The 17,051-nt window shown below is 43.3% G+C and overlaps 1 protein-coding gene across 2 annotated transcripts in view; it reads left to right on the forward strand.

Moving 5' to 3' along the window:
• Window positions 1-224: 224 nt before the first annotated feature.
• Window positions 225-17,051, forward strand: part of GUCY1A2 (guanylate cyclase 1 soluble subunit alpha 2) — a 180,249-nt gene continuing 163,422 nt past the window's right edge. The window contains exons 1-2 of one of the 2 annotated variants that reach the window (XM_075742301.1): window positions 225-807; window positions 15,767-15,828. In XM_075742301.1, the coding sequence (XP_075598416.1) occupies window positions 538-807; window positions 15,767-15,828 (332 nt within the window). In that variant the 5' untranslated portion in view covers window positions 225-537. The remainder of the gene's footprint in view (window positions 808-15,766; window positions 15,829-17,051) is intronic. The other variant, XM_075742300.1, reaches the window with a different exon arrangement.

Here is a 17,051-nt window from a genome sequence, read left to right on the forward strand (position 1 = left end):
CCGGCCGTGGGCCCGCCCCGCCGGTGCTGCCGGCCGCCGGGGGCCGCGCGGGGCGGTGGCAGCATCCTCCCGGCGCGGGGGAGCGGGGCCAGGCGGCGGCTGCGGGCCGCGGCGAGCGGGGCTGAGCGCGACAGGCGGCGAGCGGGGCGGGGGGAGGCGGGAGGAGGAGGGGGAAAGGGCTCCAAAGAACACGTGATTCCCGCGGAGCAGCGAGGGAGCCGGGGGAGGGGAGAGCGAGGGCGGGCGGCCGAGGCAGAGGAGGGTAGCCGCCGCCGCCGCCGCTTTAAAGCCTCCCGGCGCGGCGCCGCTCAGCACCCGCGCTCCCCCGGCCGGGCGCGGCGAAGCGCGGAACCGGGCAGCGGCGCCGAGAGACGCGGGCTGCGCCGGCCCCGGCGCGGCGCCTCCTCCGCCTCCCGCCCAGGGGCACCCGCGGCCATGCGAGGCGACCGCCCCCGCGGCCGTGCGGCTCGGCGCTGCCCGCCGCGGCTGCCCGCCGCCCCGCGCTGAGCCGAGCCGCCGCCGCCGCCCCGCGGCACCATGTCCCGGCGCAAGATCTCCTCGGAGTCCTTCAGCTCCCTGGGCTCGGACTGCCCGGAGACCAGCCCCGAGGAGGAGGGCGAGTGTCCCCTGTCCCGCCTCTGCTGGAACGGCAGCCGCAGCCCCCCCGGCCCCGCCGACACCCCCTTCGCCGCCGCCGCCGCCGCTGCTGCCGCCGCGGCCAGCGCCGGGGCGCGCCGCGCTCCCCGCCGCCGGCGGGTCAACCTGGACTCGCTGGGCGAGAGCATCCGCCGCCTGACGGCCCCCGCGGTGAGTGCCCCGCGCCCGCGGAGCGCCGCGCCCGGCCCCGGCCCTTCCGCGCCGCCCAGACCCCGTGCGGCTCCCGGCGGCTGCTCCGCGGGGTCGGGTCTGCGTGGGGAAGGAGGCGGCGGTGCCCGCTCCCTCCTCCCGGGCGTCCCCGTGGGATCGCCGGAGCCCCCTGCCCCGCCGTGCCCGCCCCGGCTGCGGGTTGCCAGCCCCGCAGACCTGCGGGAGTGAGGATGTCGGCAGCCCGGTGCTGGAAATGGGTCGGGAGGCACAAATGCGCGCAGCTGCCGGTTTAGGTGGGTTTATAATTTCCGCCGACTCCCCGGCTGAATGAAAAGAAAATCGTAAAATCATAGAGTGCTTATCACTATCTGGTACTAGCAACGTTTTTTATAAAAAGTTACATCTGTATGATGCACGGCATGCGCGTTCTTCCTTCACCACTCGGAAGGTGTGAACTTCTTACATTTATAGGGCTTTTCCATACTGAACAAGATTAAAAAAAAAAAAAAAAAGTTTCGTCTTTGTGTTCAGAAATATTTCAGCAACAGATTTCCCTGTACCTCCCAGAAGCGCTGACATTCCTGGGAGATCAGTTTCTTCGAAGTGTACTTGGAAATCCATGACTTACGATTATCTGGATAGCTACACCTGCAGTTGAGAATCAATGAAGCGTTGCGTCTGCTAAAATAAGGAGTGAATTTGGGTAGAACCCGTAACGCACGCTGGTATCGCTTTGTAAGACTGAAATCAGTGGCTCAGGAGTTCTGGTAGATTCGTGTAAAATACAACGTTCTTCTGCAGCCTTTCTGTTACGATTATGCTTTGCTCCTATGAATAATACCTCAGTGACCATCACTAAATTTTCCTCATCAAGTTTCAGCTGCAGCTGAATGCTTGTTTGGTCTCTGAGATACTTGAACGTGTTGGGGTATAAAACATTAATTGCAACAAGTAGTCTTAATCTGTTAGACAACTGTATCTGCTATTGTGGCATTGGATCATCTTTTTGCATATTGTTATCCAGCTTTGGAAATTACTTACGAGGCTCATCACCATCAGCTATCAGCTTGCTTTGGTTTTAATATACTTTTTTCTGTTTGGTGTTTCTTGAACTGGCTGGATAGGAGCAGATGAGCTGTTTAACAGAAGTTAGCAGTGCATTACGGAGCTAATAGTCGTCCAGTTTCAGTTCAGACTTTTCTTTCCCATTGATTTTTTCCCTTTCCACTGGGAATCTGGTCTTGTAATGCTGATATTAATAGATGATATCTCAGGTGACCTGTCTTGTTTTAGTACAAAAAAGAAAAAAAAAAAAAAAAGAAGCTATTTAATTGGATAGTAATATGACGGTATAATTAGAGCATGTGTTACCCAAAATATTTGAAGTATTCTGAAGTAGCTCAGTGCCATATTTTTAGATAACCTTAGTATTTGTATTTTCCCAGCTTTGACTCTTACCTCCTGTACTGAGTTGCTGTAAAAGACAATTACAGTTTTACAGCTTTGATGAATTGTGAAATTTGTTTTCAAAATTAGCATGTTCTTTGAATTAAGAAATGAGGAAAACTTTGATAGATCTTATAGTCCTCTTTCCTTCTTGCTCTCAGAGAAATTTCATTTAAGAATGCAACAATTTCACCCAACCTGGTTCTGATGTCCCAAACAACAGCTTCCATGGTTTCCTTGGGAGCTAATTATAGCAACCCTTATCGCTGAAAAACTGTGTTCTTTTTAAATTTTAATATGTGATACATATTGCCTAAAATTTGCCTTTTTTTCTTGGCTTTGTAACTAGTGTTTCATTCCCATCTTACACATTTTGGCATAAATTAATGTGATTAAGTTTAAAAAGTCATGTTGTCACAGTCATGGTATAAGAAAATAATCAGGTCACCTGTCTTTTCAGTTTTCACTCTTAGAAATCACTGTTCAGGTGCATTGTTATTTTGGTGCATTCTTGTCTTATTGAGAATCTGTTCTGTGGTACTGAATATGTGCCTTCTTGCAACAAGTCAAGTTACCATATGTCTAACACTTTGAATCTGATTATTTTTGCACATCTGCTAATAGAAATCAGGAATATAATTAGAAGTAAAAAAAAAAATACTTTGCCTATAAAATTAGTGTCAAATGGGACTTACTCCCATTCTTCGTAAAATTAAAAGGCAGGTCTGAAGGGTGCATTGACATATGTTCTTTCTGGACAAAAAGCTTTAATACTTTTACTATAGATGTAGATATATCTTCATTCCATAATACTATAGAGACAGGTCTTTGTTAAGTATATAAACGTATATTTATGTACATAGAGTGTGTGTGAATGTACATACTATATATATTGCCTGCAATAGCTCGATGTTTTCCTTTCCAACATGAACGCAGCAGCAATTTATCCCCATCCTGGTGCTGAACACTTTCAAAGTTAAGGATGCTTCAGGTTCCTGTTGTTTATGCTTAGCCTTAATTTTGGGCTTTCCTTCGGCGACGGCTAGGATTGAGATACCGAGTAAAATTTGTTTGTGTGTTTTCACTGAGAAAAAATTCTGTCTGTGTGTTTAATACTGCTGTGGCATGCCGAGAGATTTCTGGGGTGATGATATTTCAATGTAGCAGAGGCTACCCGAGCGCTGCTCTGGGGGTGTGGAGAGCCTTGAACCGAGCTGGAAGGAGCAACCAAGGGGCGAAGGAGCTGAGCAAGAGCTCCGTCCGTGGGGCAGAGCGGCAAGAAGGCTATGCAAGCAGGCTAGGTCTTACGAGTGGTAGGGCAAAAATGTGCGCGTCTCCTGTGCAACGTATTCACGAGTTAGTACAATTGTACTGTCAATGGAAAGAGATTCTGTAGAGTAAAATGCAGTAATGAAGTATTTGAGATATCTTATACTAGAATATAGTGAGAAGTTACTGCATTTTGTATCACTCGTAATCTTGGTCTCAAGTTTAGCTGATTTTGACTTGCACAAATAGTACTTTTTGTGGAATTGTGGAAAAAAATTAAGAAGCGAACCTTCCTGTGTTGCAGTGTTTAATCCAACCCTTCTGCTTGTTCCTGGAGAACAGCTTCTAGCACTTTCCAGCACCCGTGATTTTCCAACTTTTCTCTTAAATACATTTTTAGAGATTTTTCCTGAAGTTGTTGTACTAGAGGATGTAGGGGTCTGATCCTCAATCAGCACAGGGTCATTTTATGTTCCTGTGGGTTCCTAAAGGTTTCCTGACATGCCTGGATGGCTGAAGGATGGACACTGTTCATCTGGAACTTGCTTACCCCAAACCCTCTATTTTTCAGCAGCCAGAAATAGGAAGATGATAGGGCTCACCTCCACCAAAACAGCTGCATATTTTGGAGAAAAGTATGTGGTGGTAAGGAAGATGAGCAGACCTCCATATGTACCCTACTGTTGGCATTTGTGAGTAGAGTGTGCTGGGGAAGGTCGGGGAGCAGGGTGAACCGTGCAGGGAGGCAGAGCAGCAGTGATGCAAGAAGAGAGGTGGCTTTTTGTCACAGCTGCACTCAACAAACTAACTATGCATATACTGAACATCACTTTGAGCTGCTGTCCTGTTGCCCCCCGAAGTACCATTTTGCTGAGAAAGCAGGAGCACGGACAGCAAAAGCATCGAGGCTCTCCCAGCAGCTGGGCACAGCCAGGCACCGCAGCCCAAGGGGCCGGGGGAACTGTGCGCAGCCGGGGCTGTGCTCAGCACCTGAGTGTGAAGATGATGTTTTGTGGGACCAAACTTAGCTGCTCAGTGCTATAAACTCTGGTAGTTCTGACTCCTTTAGCTCATGAGATCATGCGTAACGGTGCTCCATGCTTATTGTCCCATGTCTGGCTCTGCCCTCTCACAGCCTTTTATCCCTGTGATGTGCCCACAAAGCTGAGCCTGTAATTGTGTAGGCAGCTTCTATCTACTCCAACACGTTCCTAAGTCGTGTTCCTGGCTGGGTGCAAATGTCCCTTCTGTCCTCCTTCATCTGAACCACCATCAAAGGGTCTTTGGTTACGTACTCTATCAGAGAAATTTGGAGCTGGATCCAGCTGCTGTCGAAACAAATAGGTGCCCTTCTCACTGGGCTGGTTTCAGTTTTTTGCAGATAAATAATAAAATGCTAGGACCCTAGTAGGGCTGTTGATTTATGACCTTGTTTTTAAGAAATCAACTGCAATAATTGTATGTACATCACAAGCAAATTTAATGACATATTTTTCTTTTTTTTTCATCTTTGTTGTTCTGTTTTAAAGGATGAATTTTACACCCACAATGACATAAATTTAGATTAGTTATAACTAGAGATGATGATACTATATGCTATTCATTATCAACGTAAATTTTTCTGTCGTTAAGAGCTCTGCTATGTGGGAATGATATCCTGGCACCAGTGGACACAGTTTTATTCTTTAGAAATGCCATTTAGTATCTTACTGAATTTCAGTTCCTTGCAGCAATTTTCACATTTGCTCCAGTTCTATCTTGACTTGTATCCAATACCAGGCTGAAAATAGAATCAAAATCAGAAAAAAAAAAATTGTCACTGATTTGAAAAGTCAAATACTCTGCTCCCATCTAAGGGGCATGGAGTACCCTAAAGGAGCTGAGAGTGACTGGGCATGCATTCAGAGGAGACTGTGTACCCCCAAGTGCTGTACTGATCTTTCTGGAAAGAGAATTACAGCATGACACAGCATTAAACTGACTTACATTTGCGTTTGGTTTTATTTTCTGAATGGCCTATGTAACGCATCTCTTGAACTATAAGCATTATTAAGTGAAAATAGCTTCTGATATACTTTTCTGTTCATTCAGAATTATTCCTGCTATTCTTTAAAGGCCCATTTGAAGACATGTTAAAGAAAGAACATTTTTTTCCTATTTAAGTTAGGAAGCTACTACTGGCTGCTGCCAAATAGTTTGAATTTAAGAATTGTCTTTCTGAATACAATCTTTTTGAATACTCCCTGACAGTGAGAGAAAAGTGAACCAAAGACAGTCATTTAGGTTAGTGTGTAGGCTATTACTTATGTCACAGAACTGCTGTAACTTCAAATTGCTTAATTGCAATTGAATCCTCCAGTGCGCAGAGCTGGGGTTTTGGCGGAGAAGTTGCAATATAGCAGCTCAAATCAAACCTGACTCCATCATAAACCTCTATCACTTACTCTCAAGGAATAACTACTTTTTTTAGTAGAAATAACAAGTTGTTGCCACTAGCAGGATGAGACTTTGGGCAACGTGGTCTAGTGGAGGGTGTCCTTGCCCGCAGCAGGGGGGGTTGGAACTACATGGTCTTTAAGGTCCCTTCCAACCCAAACCATTCTATCATTCTATGATTTTTACATGATATTTTGAAAAAAAATTTGCACAAATATTCTGAGCTCCTTATTACTCACATTAACCCATCAGGTATGTCTAAGCTCTATGGTTGTAGGAATGATTTTTGCCTATATTTCTGAATAAAGTAAGGTAATGTCAAATGATATCCGTATCAGCAGTGTGATGAGCTTATTCATTTAACAGCCCAGGCTGGATGAGCTTTATGTGAGTAACATCCTTCTCAGGAATGAGAGTGTGAAGGAAAAAAAGCATGCAAATGGTGAAGAAAAGCAAATCCCATGAGAAACTCCTAATTTCTAATTCCAACAGGCAAACAGGATTATTTTTTTTAAAGTATAATAAAATCAGACTTTTTCTTAACAGAGAGAAAAGCCATTTATACAGAAGGTCACGAGAGCAGTCTGTAGCCAGTCAATCTGCTATTTCATAGCGTGGAACAGAGCTGTGGTGTCTTAAACAGGAACATTCTGGAAAAAAGGTTATCAATGTGAGCATCACAGAGGGTTTTGTTTGTTTGTCTTGTTTGGTAGTTTAACATCTCATGGAAGGGAACTTTAGCCTCAGCAAATAAAATATTAAAAAAATCAGTTTAGCTGCACCCGAGGGCCTGCAGCATTGTATTAACCTTGATGAAATTTTATTTAGGGTGAGTTTGAGTATTTGACATCTAGTGCTTAGACTGATCATAGTAATAGTTGCCTTTTTAATGTTTGTGTAGTTTCAGGCTGAAATCTTGACTTCCCTATGGTGCTTGGGAAAAAACGTGTCTTGGAAACATTCGTACGTTGCAGGCATCTTTGCTGCCTGAAGCAGAGCGCATACCCCCGCTGGGGAACAGACCTGCCCACAGGCGGATCTGAACCGCTGGCCCACAAACCAGAGCATGGCGGCACCAGCGTTGATGCCACAACATTGATCTCAATTGTTTTGCACTTCTCTGCCTCTACTCTGGCCAAAGTGTCCAGATGTAAATAATACAGAAAGACATTGTAAAGTAGAGGGGAATGTTGTGATCATGAATATATGCCTCTAACTAGCAGTGTGCAGTCATGGCTACATCAAAATGAGGGTGAATGTCCTTCATTTGCAACTGCTTGAGCAGAGACAGTTACCACTTCACAGCAGTCCAATATACTCCTGGTGAAACTTATAATGTTAACGCAGAGAAAAGCCCTCTCTTTCCTTCTATCTCTTGTGCTAATGTTAAATGCTGTTATAAAATGCTTTGACTAAAAGAAACCGTTCCATCTCATAGCCAAATTCTTTATAGATGTGTCCGCTTGCTGACTCTCAAACTAAGTTTCAAAATGAAGACAAAAAAAATCTGTGGTTTGTCTATAGGTCTCAAAGGGGTAAGCATCTTTGCAGCTCTGCATATGAAATCAGGTCCAGTTATACTGAGGAAATTGGGTTTTTTCTATCCCAGCAGAAGAAATTCCTTGAGGAGGACTGACATGGAAAGCCTTTCATTTCCTATCTGTCTGCTACAGTAGCACCAATGATTTTATGTAGTAGATGTGAGTTGCATTAAAAGATGAACAGGTAGCATTAGCAGTGGATCATCCATTATATTCTCACCTACTGAATACATTCTTTCGCAGCACAGAACAGATCTTCTATCCATTCCAGACATGGCTGAAATTTGAAGATGAACAAAGTGATCCCAGCCGGTATTATAATGGATAGCACCCTGAGATATTTATCCTTCACTGTCAAGGAGTTAGACTAGATGTTCTAATAGGCAATTTCCATCCATAATGCCTGTGATTCTTCTAGTTGAAAGGCAGCTGGGGAGGCAGGAGTTATAATTTCTAATTATTATTTAGCTCTGTTTTATTTCTTCAGAGTGTTTGCGTTGTTATTGCCATGAAATAGTATGGGGTAAAATTCTTAGTCTTAACGTTATTTATTAAATTAAGGCATTTTCTCTGATGTGCACAAGTATTTCTCTGTGAAGAGTACCCCAGTTTGCATGAACTGAGGAGCAGAATGGTCTCAGATTTAGGTGCCAGGTGGTACTGAGCTTTGGTCCCTCCTGGATCATCATGGGCTGTTGTACGGCAGCTTGGTTTGCCTCCAGCTGTCAGTCATCCTACTCTGGATCCCCAAACAGTCTCCTCCTGGGGATTCTGCATCTTTCCCTCTGATACCAAATGTGGTGCTAGTCACAGAGGTCTGCAAGCAAGTGGTGCATTTATCTAAAGCACAAACCTCTGGAATCAGGAAGCTGTTTTTCATGAAAAAAAATACATTTTTAGCTTGTACAATTACAGAAAAAAAATTAGTGCACCCTAAAGGTTCACAAGCTAGAGGATAAAAATACATTTTTTTCCTGATTACATTATCAAAAGTACTATTAAACCCCCAAAGATGATTTTTTAAAAAATATTTTTTCAAATGGTTGCTTATGTTGGGTCTCTGCTTCTCCATTTCTGATTTTCGTCTGTGCTCTTTCATTCCATTCTTCAGCTATCGGGAAGGGGACAGGGAGGGATCTTGGCTGTGCAGGACCAGAAAGGACCTGCTAGGGAGCCTTCCTCCTTTCTGCATCATCAGAAAATTGTAGAATGCCAAAGGAGCCTTCCTTTTTCTTTTTCAGTTCTGTTTTTTCCTAGTTGCAGCAATTTCAATGCTTATCTCCCCACTCCTGGCATTTGGGAATGTTGATAAATGTTTGTCTTCAGCTGGAGCCTTGGTTCTTTGTTTATGGCCTCTTTAACATCAATATTTTGGTGACCAGAAGGACAAGGAAAGAACAGTTTTCTGCTGCTTTCATTATAACGGGGTAAATATTAAAAATACACAAACTGGACATAAAAATTACTATTTTGCCATTCATTTCCTTCCAGGTGGGCCAGGTGCACATCTACTCGCGTACTTAGAGATCTGTAATCACCTATGCACAAAGACTGGACTAAAATTGTTTCTGAAAAAGGAAAAAAGAAATGTTTTTCATTAATGAACGATCACCAGCAGTGAAGCGGCAATTAAAGTCTGCTGAGTTAGTGATTGAACACTACAAATTTGAAGCATGTAAAACTTTCAACATCAAAGTGCTGATTTGCTGAGGTCTATGGTAGCTTGCCTCTTGCAAATGCAGAAGTGCAGATTTCTTTAGGAAGGACTTTGCAGCTCCTCAGGGCGCAAGAGTCTGGAGGAGCCCCCTGACCCACAGGACTTCCTTGAAGAAATTTTCATAGAAGCAAAGTGGTTTCTAGCTGAGCCTATTATGCTCTTCAGTGCTTCAACTTTCATGTTTAAAATTTTAAGCACTCAAGTTTTTAAGACCATGACTGCTGAAGCACTTGTGAGGCTCAGCAAGGAGCCACTTAGCTTTTACCAGGTAAAATCTTTGAAGCCTTGTTAGGGTTATGGGGAAACTGTCTGTGTACGTGGCTGCTCTCTTGGCTTGGACCTCCCTGTTCCTTACAATCCCTTTCTTCTCTAATTCTATCTCGTTATCTTAGGATGCAAAAGGAATGGGATGGAGAATTTGAAAATGCATTTATGTAAATTCAGACTGAGTCATCTGGGATACTGTGTGCAGTTCCGTCACCTCAGGGTGGGGTTTGTCTGTCCTTACTTAAACGTTTAAAAGATGTCTAAGTCTGAAGCAATCACTCAACATCTTTTCTAGACAAAAGAAAGAAATGATTATATCTAAAGACTGAGTCCTCAGGCATGTATGAGATGCCAAGTGTAGGATGAATCACTTTGGGTGCCTACAGTTGGGCAGATAAGACCTACCGTTTATCTCCAGAGGTGTTGCAATCAAATGAAAGACATTTCAGAGGCAACAGAAAATGGCTAGGGAATAGGCTAAAGTCTCTGTCCTCTGAGAGAAGATTGGAAAGCTTATATTTGATTGCCTTAGGAAAGACATTTATAACATGGGATGCAATTAAAGTGGAAGTCCTTTCCCTTTGTCTCCAAAACTGGAGGCAATGAAGTTAAAAGAAGGGAAAATTAAACTCAAATAAAGAAAAAAAAATTGTACGCAATGTTTAAACTGGAATTCTTTTTCAAAGGAAGTTGTCTGAATCAAAGAACATGGAATACTTCAAGATCATTTAAACAAATACCGTCATAAAGATTTTCTCCAGTTAGTCATAAAAGTGCTTTTGAAGCGCTGTTATTCCTCTAGTTTTAGGTCTTGAACCAGTTTTGCACTACTGGTGAGCTGGGTGAGAACTAGCAAGAAGGGCAGATTTCTCTATGAGTGCATCCTGCAACCAGTGGTGGCTGGCAGAGTCACAGCAGCTGTCATGGCAGGGCTGCCACGGTCAGGATCGCTGCCTGCCTCTGTGCAACGGCGGTGGGCTTTGGTTGCAGCACTGAGTTGCCAGGTGGAATAGCTGTAGGAGACACTGACCAGGCTGTACGCGTCAGGGAGGATGGACAGGTCTTCCCAGAGGCCCTGCAGAGCCACAAACCTGAGCCCCCTGTTGCAAGGAAGGAGGGAAAAATAGATAACCCTTGAGGGTCAGTGGTGGAAACTCCTGACATGGAGGAGGCTGGAGGTTTGTTACTTCTGAGAGTACAACTGAGGCCTTTTTTCCACCTGTTCTTCAGCAGTTACAGAGCTCATACAGTGCCCTGGGAAGAGGTGAAAGAGATGACCTCCCTTGGGATGAGGCATCAGAGCCAGACAAGGCTTCAAAAAGAGGAGGGTGGTAGGTATCGGAAAGTCTCTCCTGAGGAGACAGGCACTCATCTGCCAGCCTGCCTTGCTGCCTCCGGAGGTTTGCTGCTTGCCAAGAGCTCAGACAGAGTGTTGCAAAGAGGCTGCCAAAGCTTGTTTGTCTCTTGGACTATGACCCCTGCTGCTCATCCATGTGGGCACCAGTGATACAGCCAGGGGAGACCTTGAGTATATCAGGAGTGACTGCATGGCTTTCAGTGCAAGGGCAAAGGGTCTGGGTGCCCAGCTGGTATCTCCTCAGTCCTTCTGGTGAGGGGGAAAGGTTCTGGCTGGAGCAGACACATCTAGTAGGGCAGTCCCTGGCTGTGTGGCTGGTGTTGCTGGCAGGGCTTTGGTCTCCATGGGCATGGGGCACTCTCTGAGGAGCAAGAACTGCTGAGAAAGATTGGCATTCATCTGACAAAGTGAGGTGAGTGTGTCTTTGCTAAAAGGCTTCACAACCGTGTGAGAAGGGCTTTAAACTATGCTCGTAGGGGAAGGGATTTAATTCTCAGAAGAAAAGGGGGAGCAGTGAAGTATCAGAAGAACAACAAGAGGCTCCTATGCTCACTTCATGAAATCAGCATGACTGGGAGCCCATCTCAAGTGCCTGTGCCCAAATGCAGACAGCATGGGGAGCAATCAGGTGGCATTAGACATGTCCATGCTGCCGCTGAGCTTGGACCTCCTGCGGTATTGTACACATCCTTGTGTGGAATGGCTCTCAGGATGGGATGCTGCAGGAGATGGACACAGGCTCTTCAGGAAGGACAGGCTGGGAAGATGAGGAGCAGGAGCTGTGCTTTACGCAAAGAGGTGGCAGCAGTGCCTAGGAGGTTGCCTTTGGACAGAGCAAGCTAGCCCAGAGTGTGAAGGTCAGGAGCAGAGGACAGATGAGTGGGACTGCTTTGCTGGTACCTCCGCTACGCACTTGCTGTTCAAGAAGTGAAAGCAGCTGGATGAAGCCTCAAAATGCCAGGCCTTGGTACTCATGGGGGACTTCAGCCAACCCAAAATCCACTATGAGGGCAATAGGTCTGAGCACAAGCAATGCAGGAGATTTTTTTGAGTGTGCTGAAGGCAATTTCTTAATTCAGGTGATCAATGAGATGACAAAGGGGGGATAGTCTGCTGGAGCTATTGCTCACAAACAGAAAGAACTGGTTGAAGGTATAAAGGTTGAGAGCAGCCCTGGCTACGGTGATTATGAGATGCTGGAGACTTCAAAACACTGAGAGAAGTGGGAAAGACAAATAAGTGGAATCACAACGTCACACTTCAGCAGAGCAGATTTTGGCTTCTTCATAGATCTTCTTTGCAGGATCCAATGGGCAACTAGTCTGTACAGTAAACAGGCACAAGATGTTGATTTATCTTCATGGACCTTTGACACCCTCCTCAAAGCACAAGAACAGTTCACGATGACGTGCAGAAAGTCAAGAAAGCATGGAAGAAGGATATTATGGATGAATATGGACCTCCACACAGAGCTCAAATGCAAAACCAGATGTTTACAGGAGTTGGAAGCAGGGATAGGATGCCCTGGAGGGATATTGAGGCATACTGGAGCATGGAAGGATGGAGATAGGAAAGCCTCCCTTGGGGTACGCTTCTTGGGTACACTCAAAAATCATCTGGAGAAAGATCTGAGCAACGAGTTGCTACTCAAATTACAACATGATTCTGTGATTCAGATTATTTACAATTTCTTCTGACACATTAGGTTTAGCCATGGCATGATATCTGGATTCAGAATTAATTCAGAGAAGTCCTGTGGCCTCTGCCATACAAGAGGTCAGTCTAAATACCTTCAGTGGTCCCTTCTACCTCATATTTCATCATTCCAGATGGAGCTTGGATATGATCTAGTATGGCAATTCTTGGATTAATTTGCAGTTAACGATAGCAATACTGGCATGTCTTAATTTGAGTTGCCCTTAGAAATGTGAACTGATGTGGCTAGTCCTTTTGTAATGTATACTGAATATTAGTAAATTATTATAATAAAAATGAATTGTTAAAATTTACTATTTTAGGTAATAGTTGCCATTTGATATTAAATATTTCATTTTAAGTGGTCATGAAGCTTTAAAACCTCTGCAGTAAATAAGTGCCACTGGGTGCCTGCATGGCATAGACATACATTGCGGTAGAAGAGATGTGTTGTTATAGATTATCTTTTATCTCCTTGAATGGCAGAAGCTATGTTTCTTGGAGAGGCTACTAGAAGAAGATTTAGCTATTTTGCCTCCATCCAGTCTTGCCATTGGATGCAGAAAAGAGATGGAGATGTTTTCCTGCCCACTCTCTCATAGGCTATGCATAGTCAGTAGTGGAAGAAGTGGAACACCAAACTACCCTTGTAGGTAGCTATAATCCAGTGTCATATCTCCTTGTTTTGTTTAGTCATGGCCATAGTTACCGAATTACATCTACAGCAAAATGGCATTCACCAGTGCTGAAATACAGCAAACTGTGAAGGTGAGCACAGTGGCTTTTTAACCATGCACAGTGACATGCTGTCATAATTCCTGTCAGAAATGAAGAAAGACTTTGTGACTCCTCATGTCAATTTTCATACTGGCTGTGAGCATGTTACACAGAGCTCTGTTTATGACCAGTATTTTAATCGTAAATACTAATTTTTGTCTGTACTTAATTTCTAAGATTTGATAGGAGATGCCAGCGAAAAGGGATATGAGTTCATGGGATTGTATAAAATTGTCTGACAACAGCCAGGCAGATGATTTAGCTTTCAGAAGAGACAGTTAGCAGTACTTGGGCTATTTTTTATTTTTTTTTTTTCATTCAATACTGCAGGAGAAATGAGGTCTGCTGATGAAATAAGCTCAGGACTTTGCGGTGGCTTGTGTGGTTAAATCTTGAGCTATTCAAAAGGATTGTTCAGTGGGTAAGGAGCACAACATCTGTGTGTCAGGCATGAGAAAGGCAAAGGCAATCCATGGAGGATTGCTCAGGTGTCATAAGCTGCAAAATTTCCTGAGAAGGCAAGTAGATATTTTCCTTCGTCTCCGCTGTGGTACCAGGCATTGCTGCCTTCCATATGCTTGCTGTAAAAGCACTTTCGGAAAAACAGAACGGAGATTTAATTTAACAATCAGACATTTCTACCATTCCTCGTTTCATGTCAGAGGGGGTGCTGGTGGAGTACTAATGTTCTGGGTGTAGGGAGTGAGGTTGAGGGACATGCTGTATGGGGGTGGGAGATGGCAGCTGTCTGGACCTCTTTGCTTAAAGCCATTGTGCTTTGCCTGGTGGCTAGAATGGAAAAATACATCTTTTCTATATGTGCAGAATGGATTTTTTCTGCCTTCTGAGCACAGAAAGCTTCTGAATCTCTGTGAGAACATGCCATGAAATATATTTGTAGCCTATCAGGCCTAAGGAGTTCAACACCCGCTGTACCACTGAGAAGGGGATGTTTTTTTGTATGTAATGGTTTCATTGAGTGTGTTTTGCAAGAGAACATGTAACTTTTAATGCCTTTTAGCACAGGAAACAGCTCCCACAGAGAAGTGAAGTAATTATCTGACAGAGAATTAACACCCCCCCCCACCCCCCCTTCAAGGTTTACATCTATTTTGAGCTTATTTTTGTTAAGTGCTTGCATTTCTGCACATTTGAATTCAAAAGGGTAGACACATTCTTATAGTTTGGTATTTAAAAAGAAATTTTTGCAAATGCACAAACCTAGTGCAGCTTGGTATACACTTTTTCACTCTTGCCATCATCAAAACAGATACCTCCTTCTGCAGACTCATGGGCAATAGTAGGAAAAAAGCTCAGCTCTTGAACTGCTGAGTGTACAGCAGTAAGCAAAATCTCAGACTTTCAAAGACGATGGTGGTTTTGGAATGAAATTCCTCCAATTAAGGGGCATTGAAACTATTACTTTCCAAAACAATTAGATGTCTTTTCCAAACGGTAGGGAAATACCAAATATCTCTAAAATTTAAGTGTCTGCTGCTGCAAGTCTGATCAAAATATCCCTGTGTGCCTCTGATACAGAAGGAAGACTTATAAATCCCAACTGTGTACCTTTGACCTCTGGCAGCAGGACAGAAGGGACAGGTGAAAACCCTCAGATTTGGTACAAACCAGTCATTTTGGAAGAATGATGTTTTGCCATAAGTGACTTTGAAAATTCCAAAGAGAATGACATAGATTTCACATTTGCTTTATTTACCCCAAAATCTCTCAGGAATTAATTCAAATAACAGGAATAGCAGCAGCAGCAGTAGCAGTAGTAAGGAAAATAAACATATATACGTACATATGTATTTTGGAGAACACTGTAGTAATAATGCAAATAAGCACATATATGCACATATGTAGTTTGGTGAACACCTATTAAAATGAAATAGCATAGAAATGCTTGAAGCATGTCATGATTTTCTTTTGATGAGCTTGAGTTTCCTGATAATTTAAAAGATGATTGGAGAGCCCTAGCTTGTCAGGAAAGTCAGCTAAAATAAATTGTGTCTTTATAATATTCTTTAGTACAAAATGCTCTAGGGAGCATACAAAGTTTAGAAACCCAATGCCTTTTCGTGGTGATACTTTCATCACAAAATAATAGCATTTTCTTGCAACTAATTTAAATTAATTATTTTAAAATAATGAGATAATTGGCAGATGATAGTTCTTGAGAGCTAATAGTGAAGTGGCTCCTTTTTTATGCACAACTAGTCTTGTAAGCAGTATTAATTATGTCACATTGTAAAATTCCTTCCTATTTAAATGGTGAAGTAAGATAGAAGGAATTAATAATATTTCATATCCCTTGCTATGAAATTATGGGCACCTAGCAGATAGAAGATGAGAAGTAAAACTGGAGAAAAATAGTGTGTTAAAAGATAATGTTAATTAAACTGTACTGTACTTTCCTAATCTTATGATTTTTTTTTTATTATTCTTCTATAGCCTCAGACTATTCGGCAAACTCTTCAAAGGACACTGCAGTATTTTGAACATCAAGTTATTGGGTAAGTGTTAATGTGAGGTAGTGAAAGGTGCAAGGTAATGTTCTCCTCTATGCTGCCCAAGACACAGCCTTGTTTGACCAACTTTTTAATTTTTCTCACAAATTCCTAGAGATGTTCTGGAGTAACTATACGTACTACGGACATTAATGATAAGCTGCTCTCCAGTCCTGCTTCCATGCAATCCCATCAGAGCATGACTGCTGCATTAACAGTGATATTTCATATATAAGGAGAAGAGGGACTCTTTTTGTAAAAGTGTGAGATCTATTCCAATTTGCTTTTCACAGAGCCAGCTGAGAATGCTGGAAAAATTATTTATGTTGTGACCTGAGGTCCAAGTCTTGCAAAATCCTGCATCACTGCTTCTTACATACATGCACTGTTACATACTTGTAGGTTTTTGCAGAAGCAGGGCTGAAAGCCACCTCCTAAGAGTTCATTGAGAAAATTAATATATGACTGAGAAGTAAAAAGAAAGTAATAGCAACTATCATCATGAAAACCTAAGACATTCTTCCATTGATTAAAATAATCTCCCTTCAACCTTTTCCTTACCCGCACAAGTATTTTATTGTCACGGATAACTTTTCCTAACAGCGTCAGAATACAATGACTGCATGTCTCCAGCTGTTAAATGGCTGTGCCATATGACAAATGAAGCATGCTGTCCTCTGAATTTAATTACACAGATGTAAGGGAAATTTTTTTCAAGCTGCATTGAGGGTCTTTTTAGAATTTCTGACATAGTTTCAAAGCTTGGTGCACTGGAGAGAATTGTCTTTGCCTGTTTCTCAACATTTGGTTAAAATTCAGAGGGAGCCCTAGCTTGGTGGGTGATACCTGCAGTATTAGCAGTCTGGCTGGCATCTGAGGACAGCGAGGGAGCCAGTCTCGGCAGGCAGTTGTGATGTCTGCTGCGGGGCAGGCAGGGGGCAGAAGCCTTCTGGCTGCTAATTTTTTTCAGTTGCTGAAAATATTGCTTGAAGTCTCACATTAGTAGACTTCAGAGGATGAGACAGTGCCTTGAGGAAAGCATGTGTGCAATAACAATGCGGCTTTTCATTTATGGCCACATGTGGCTTAGATATACATTTTTTAATGGACAAAGTTTAATACAGGGACACTCTGAAAACCTATAATTCCTGTGACTTACGATACACTTTGACTCAGTTTTTTGAACATAAGTATGAGTTGGCTAAAGTAGCATCTGTCTGTCAGATGTC

The sequence above is a fragment of the Balearica regulorum genome, chromosome 1 (genome assembly GCF_011004875.1).
Source record: "Balearica regulorum gibbericeps isolate bBalReg1 chromosome 1, bBalReg1.pri, whole genome shotgun sequence".
In the NCBI taxonomy this organism is placed as follows: Eukaryota; Metazoa; Chordata; class Aves; order Gruiformes; family Gruidae; genus Balearica; species Balearica regulorum.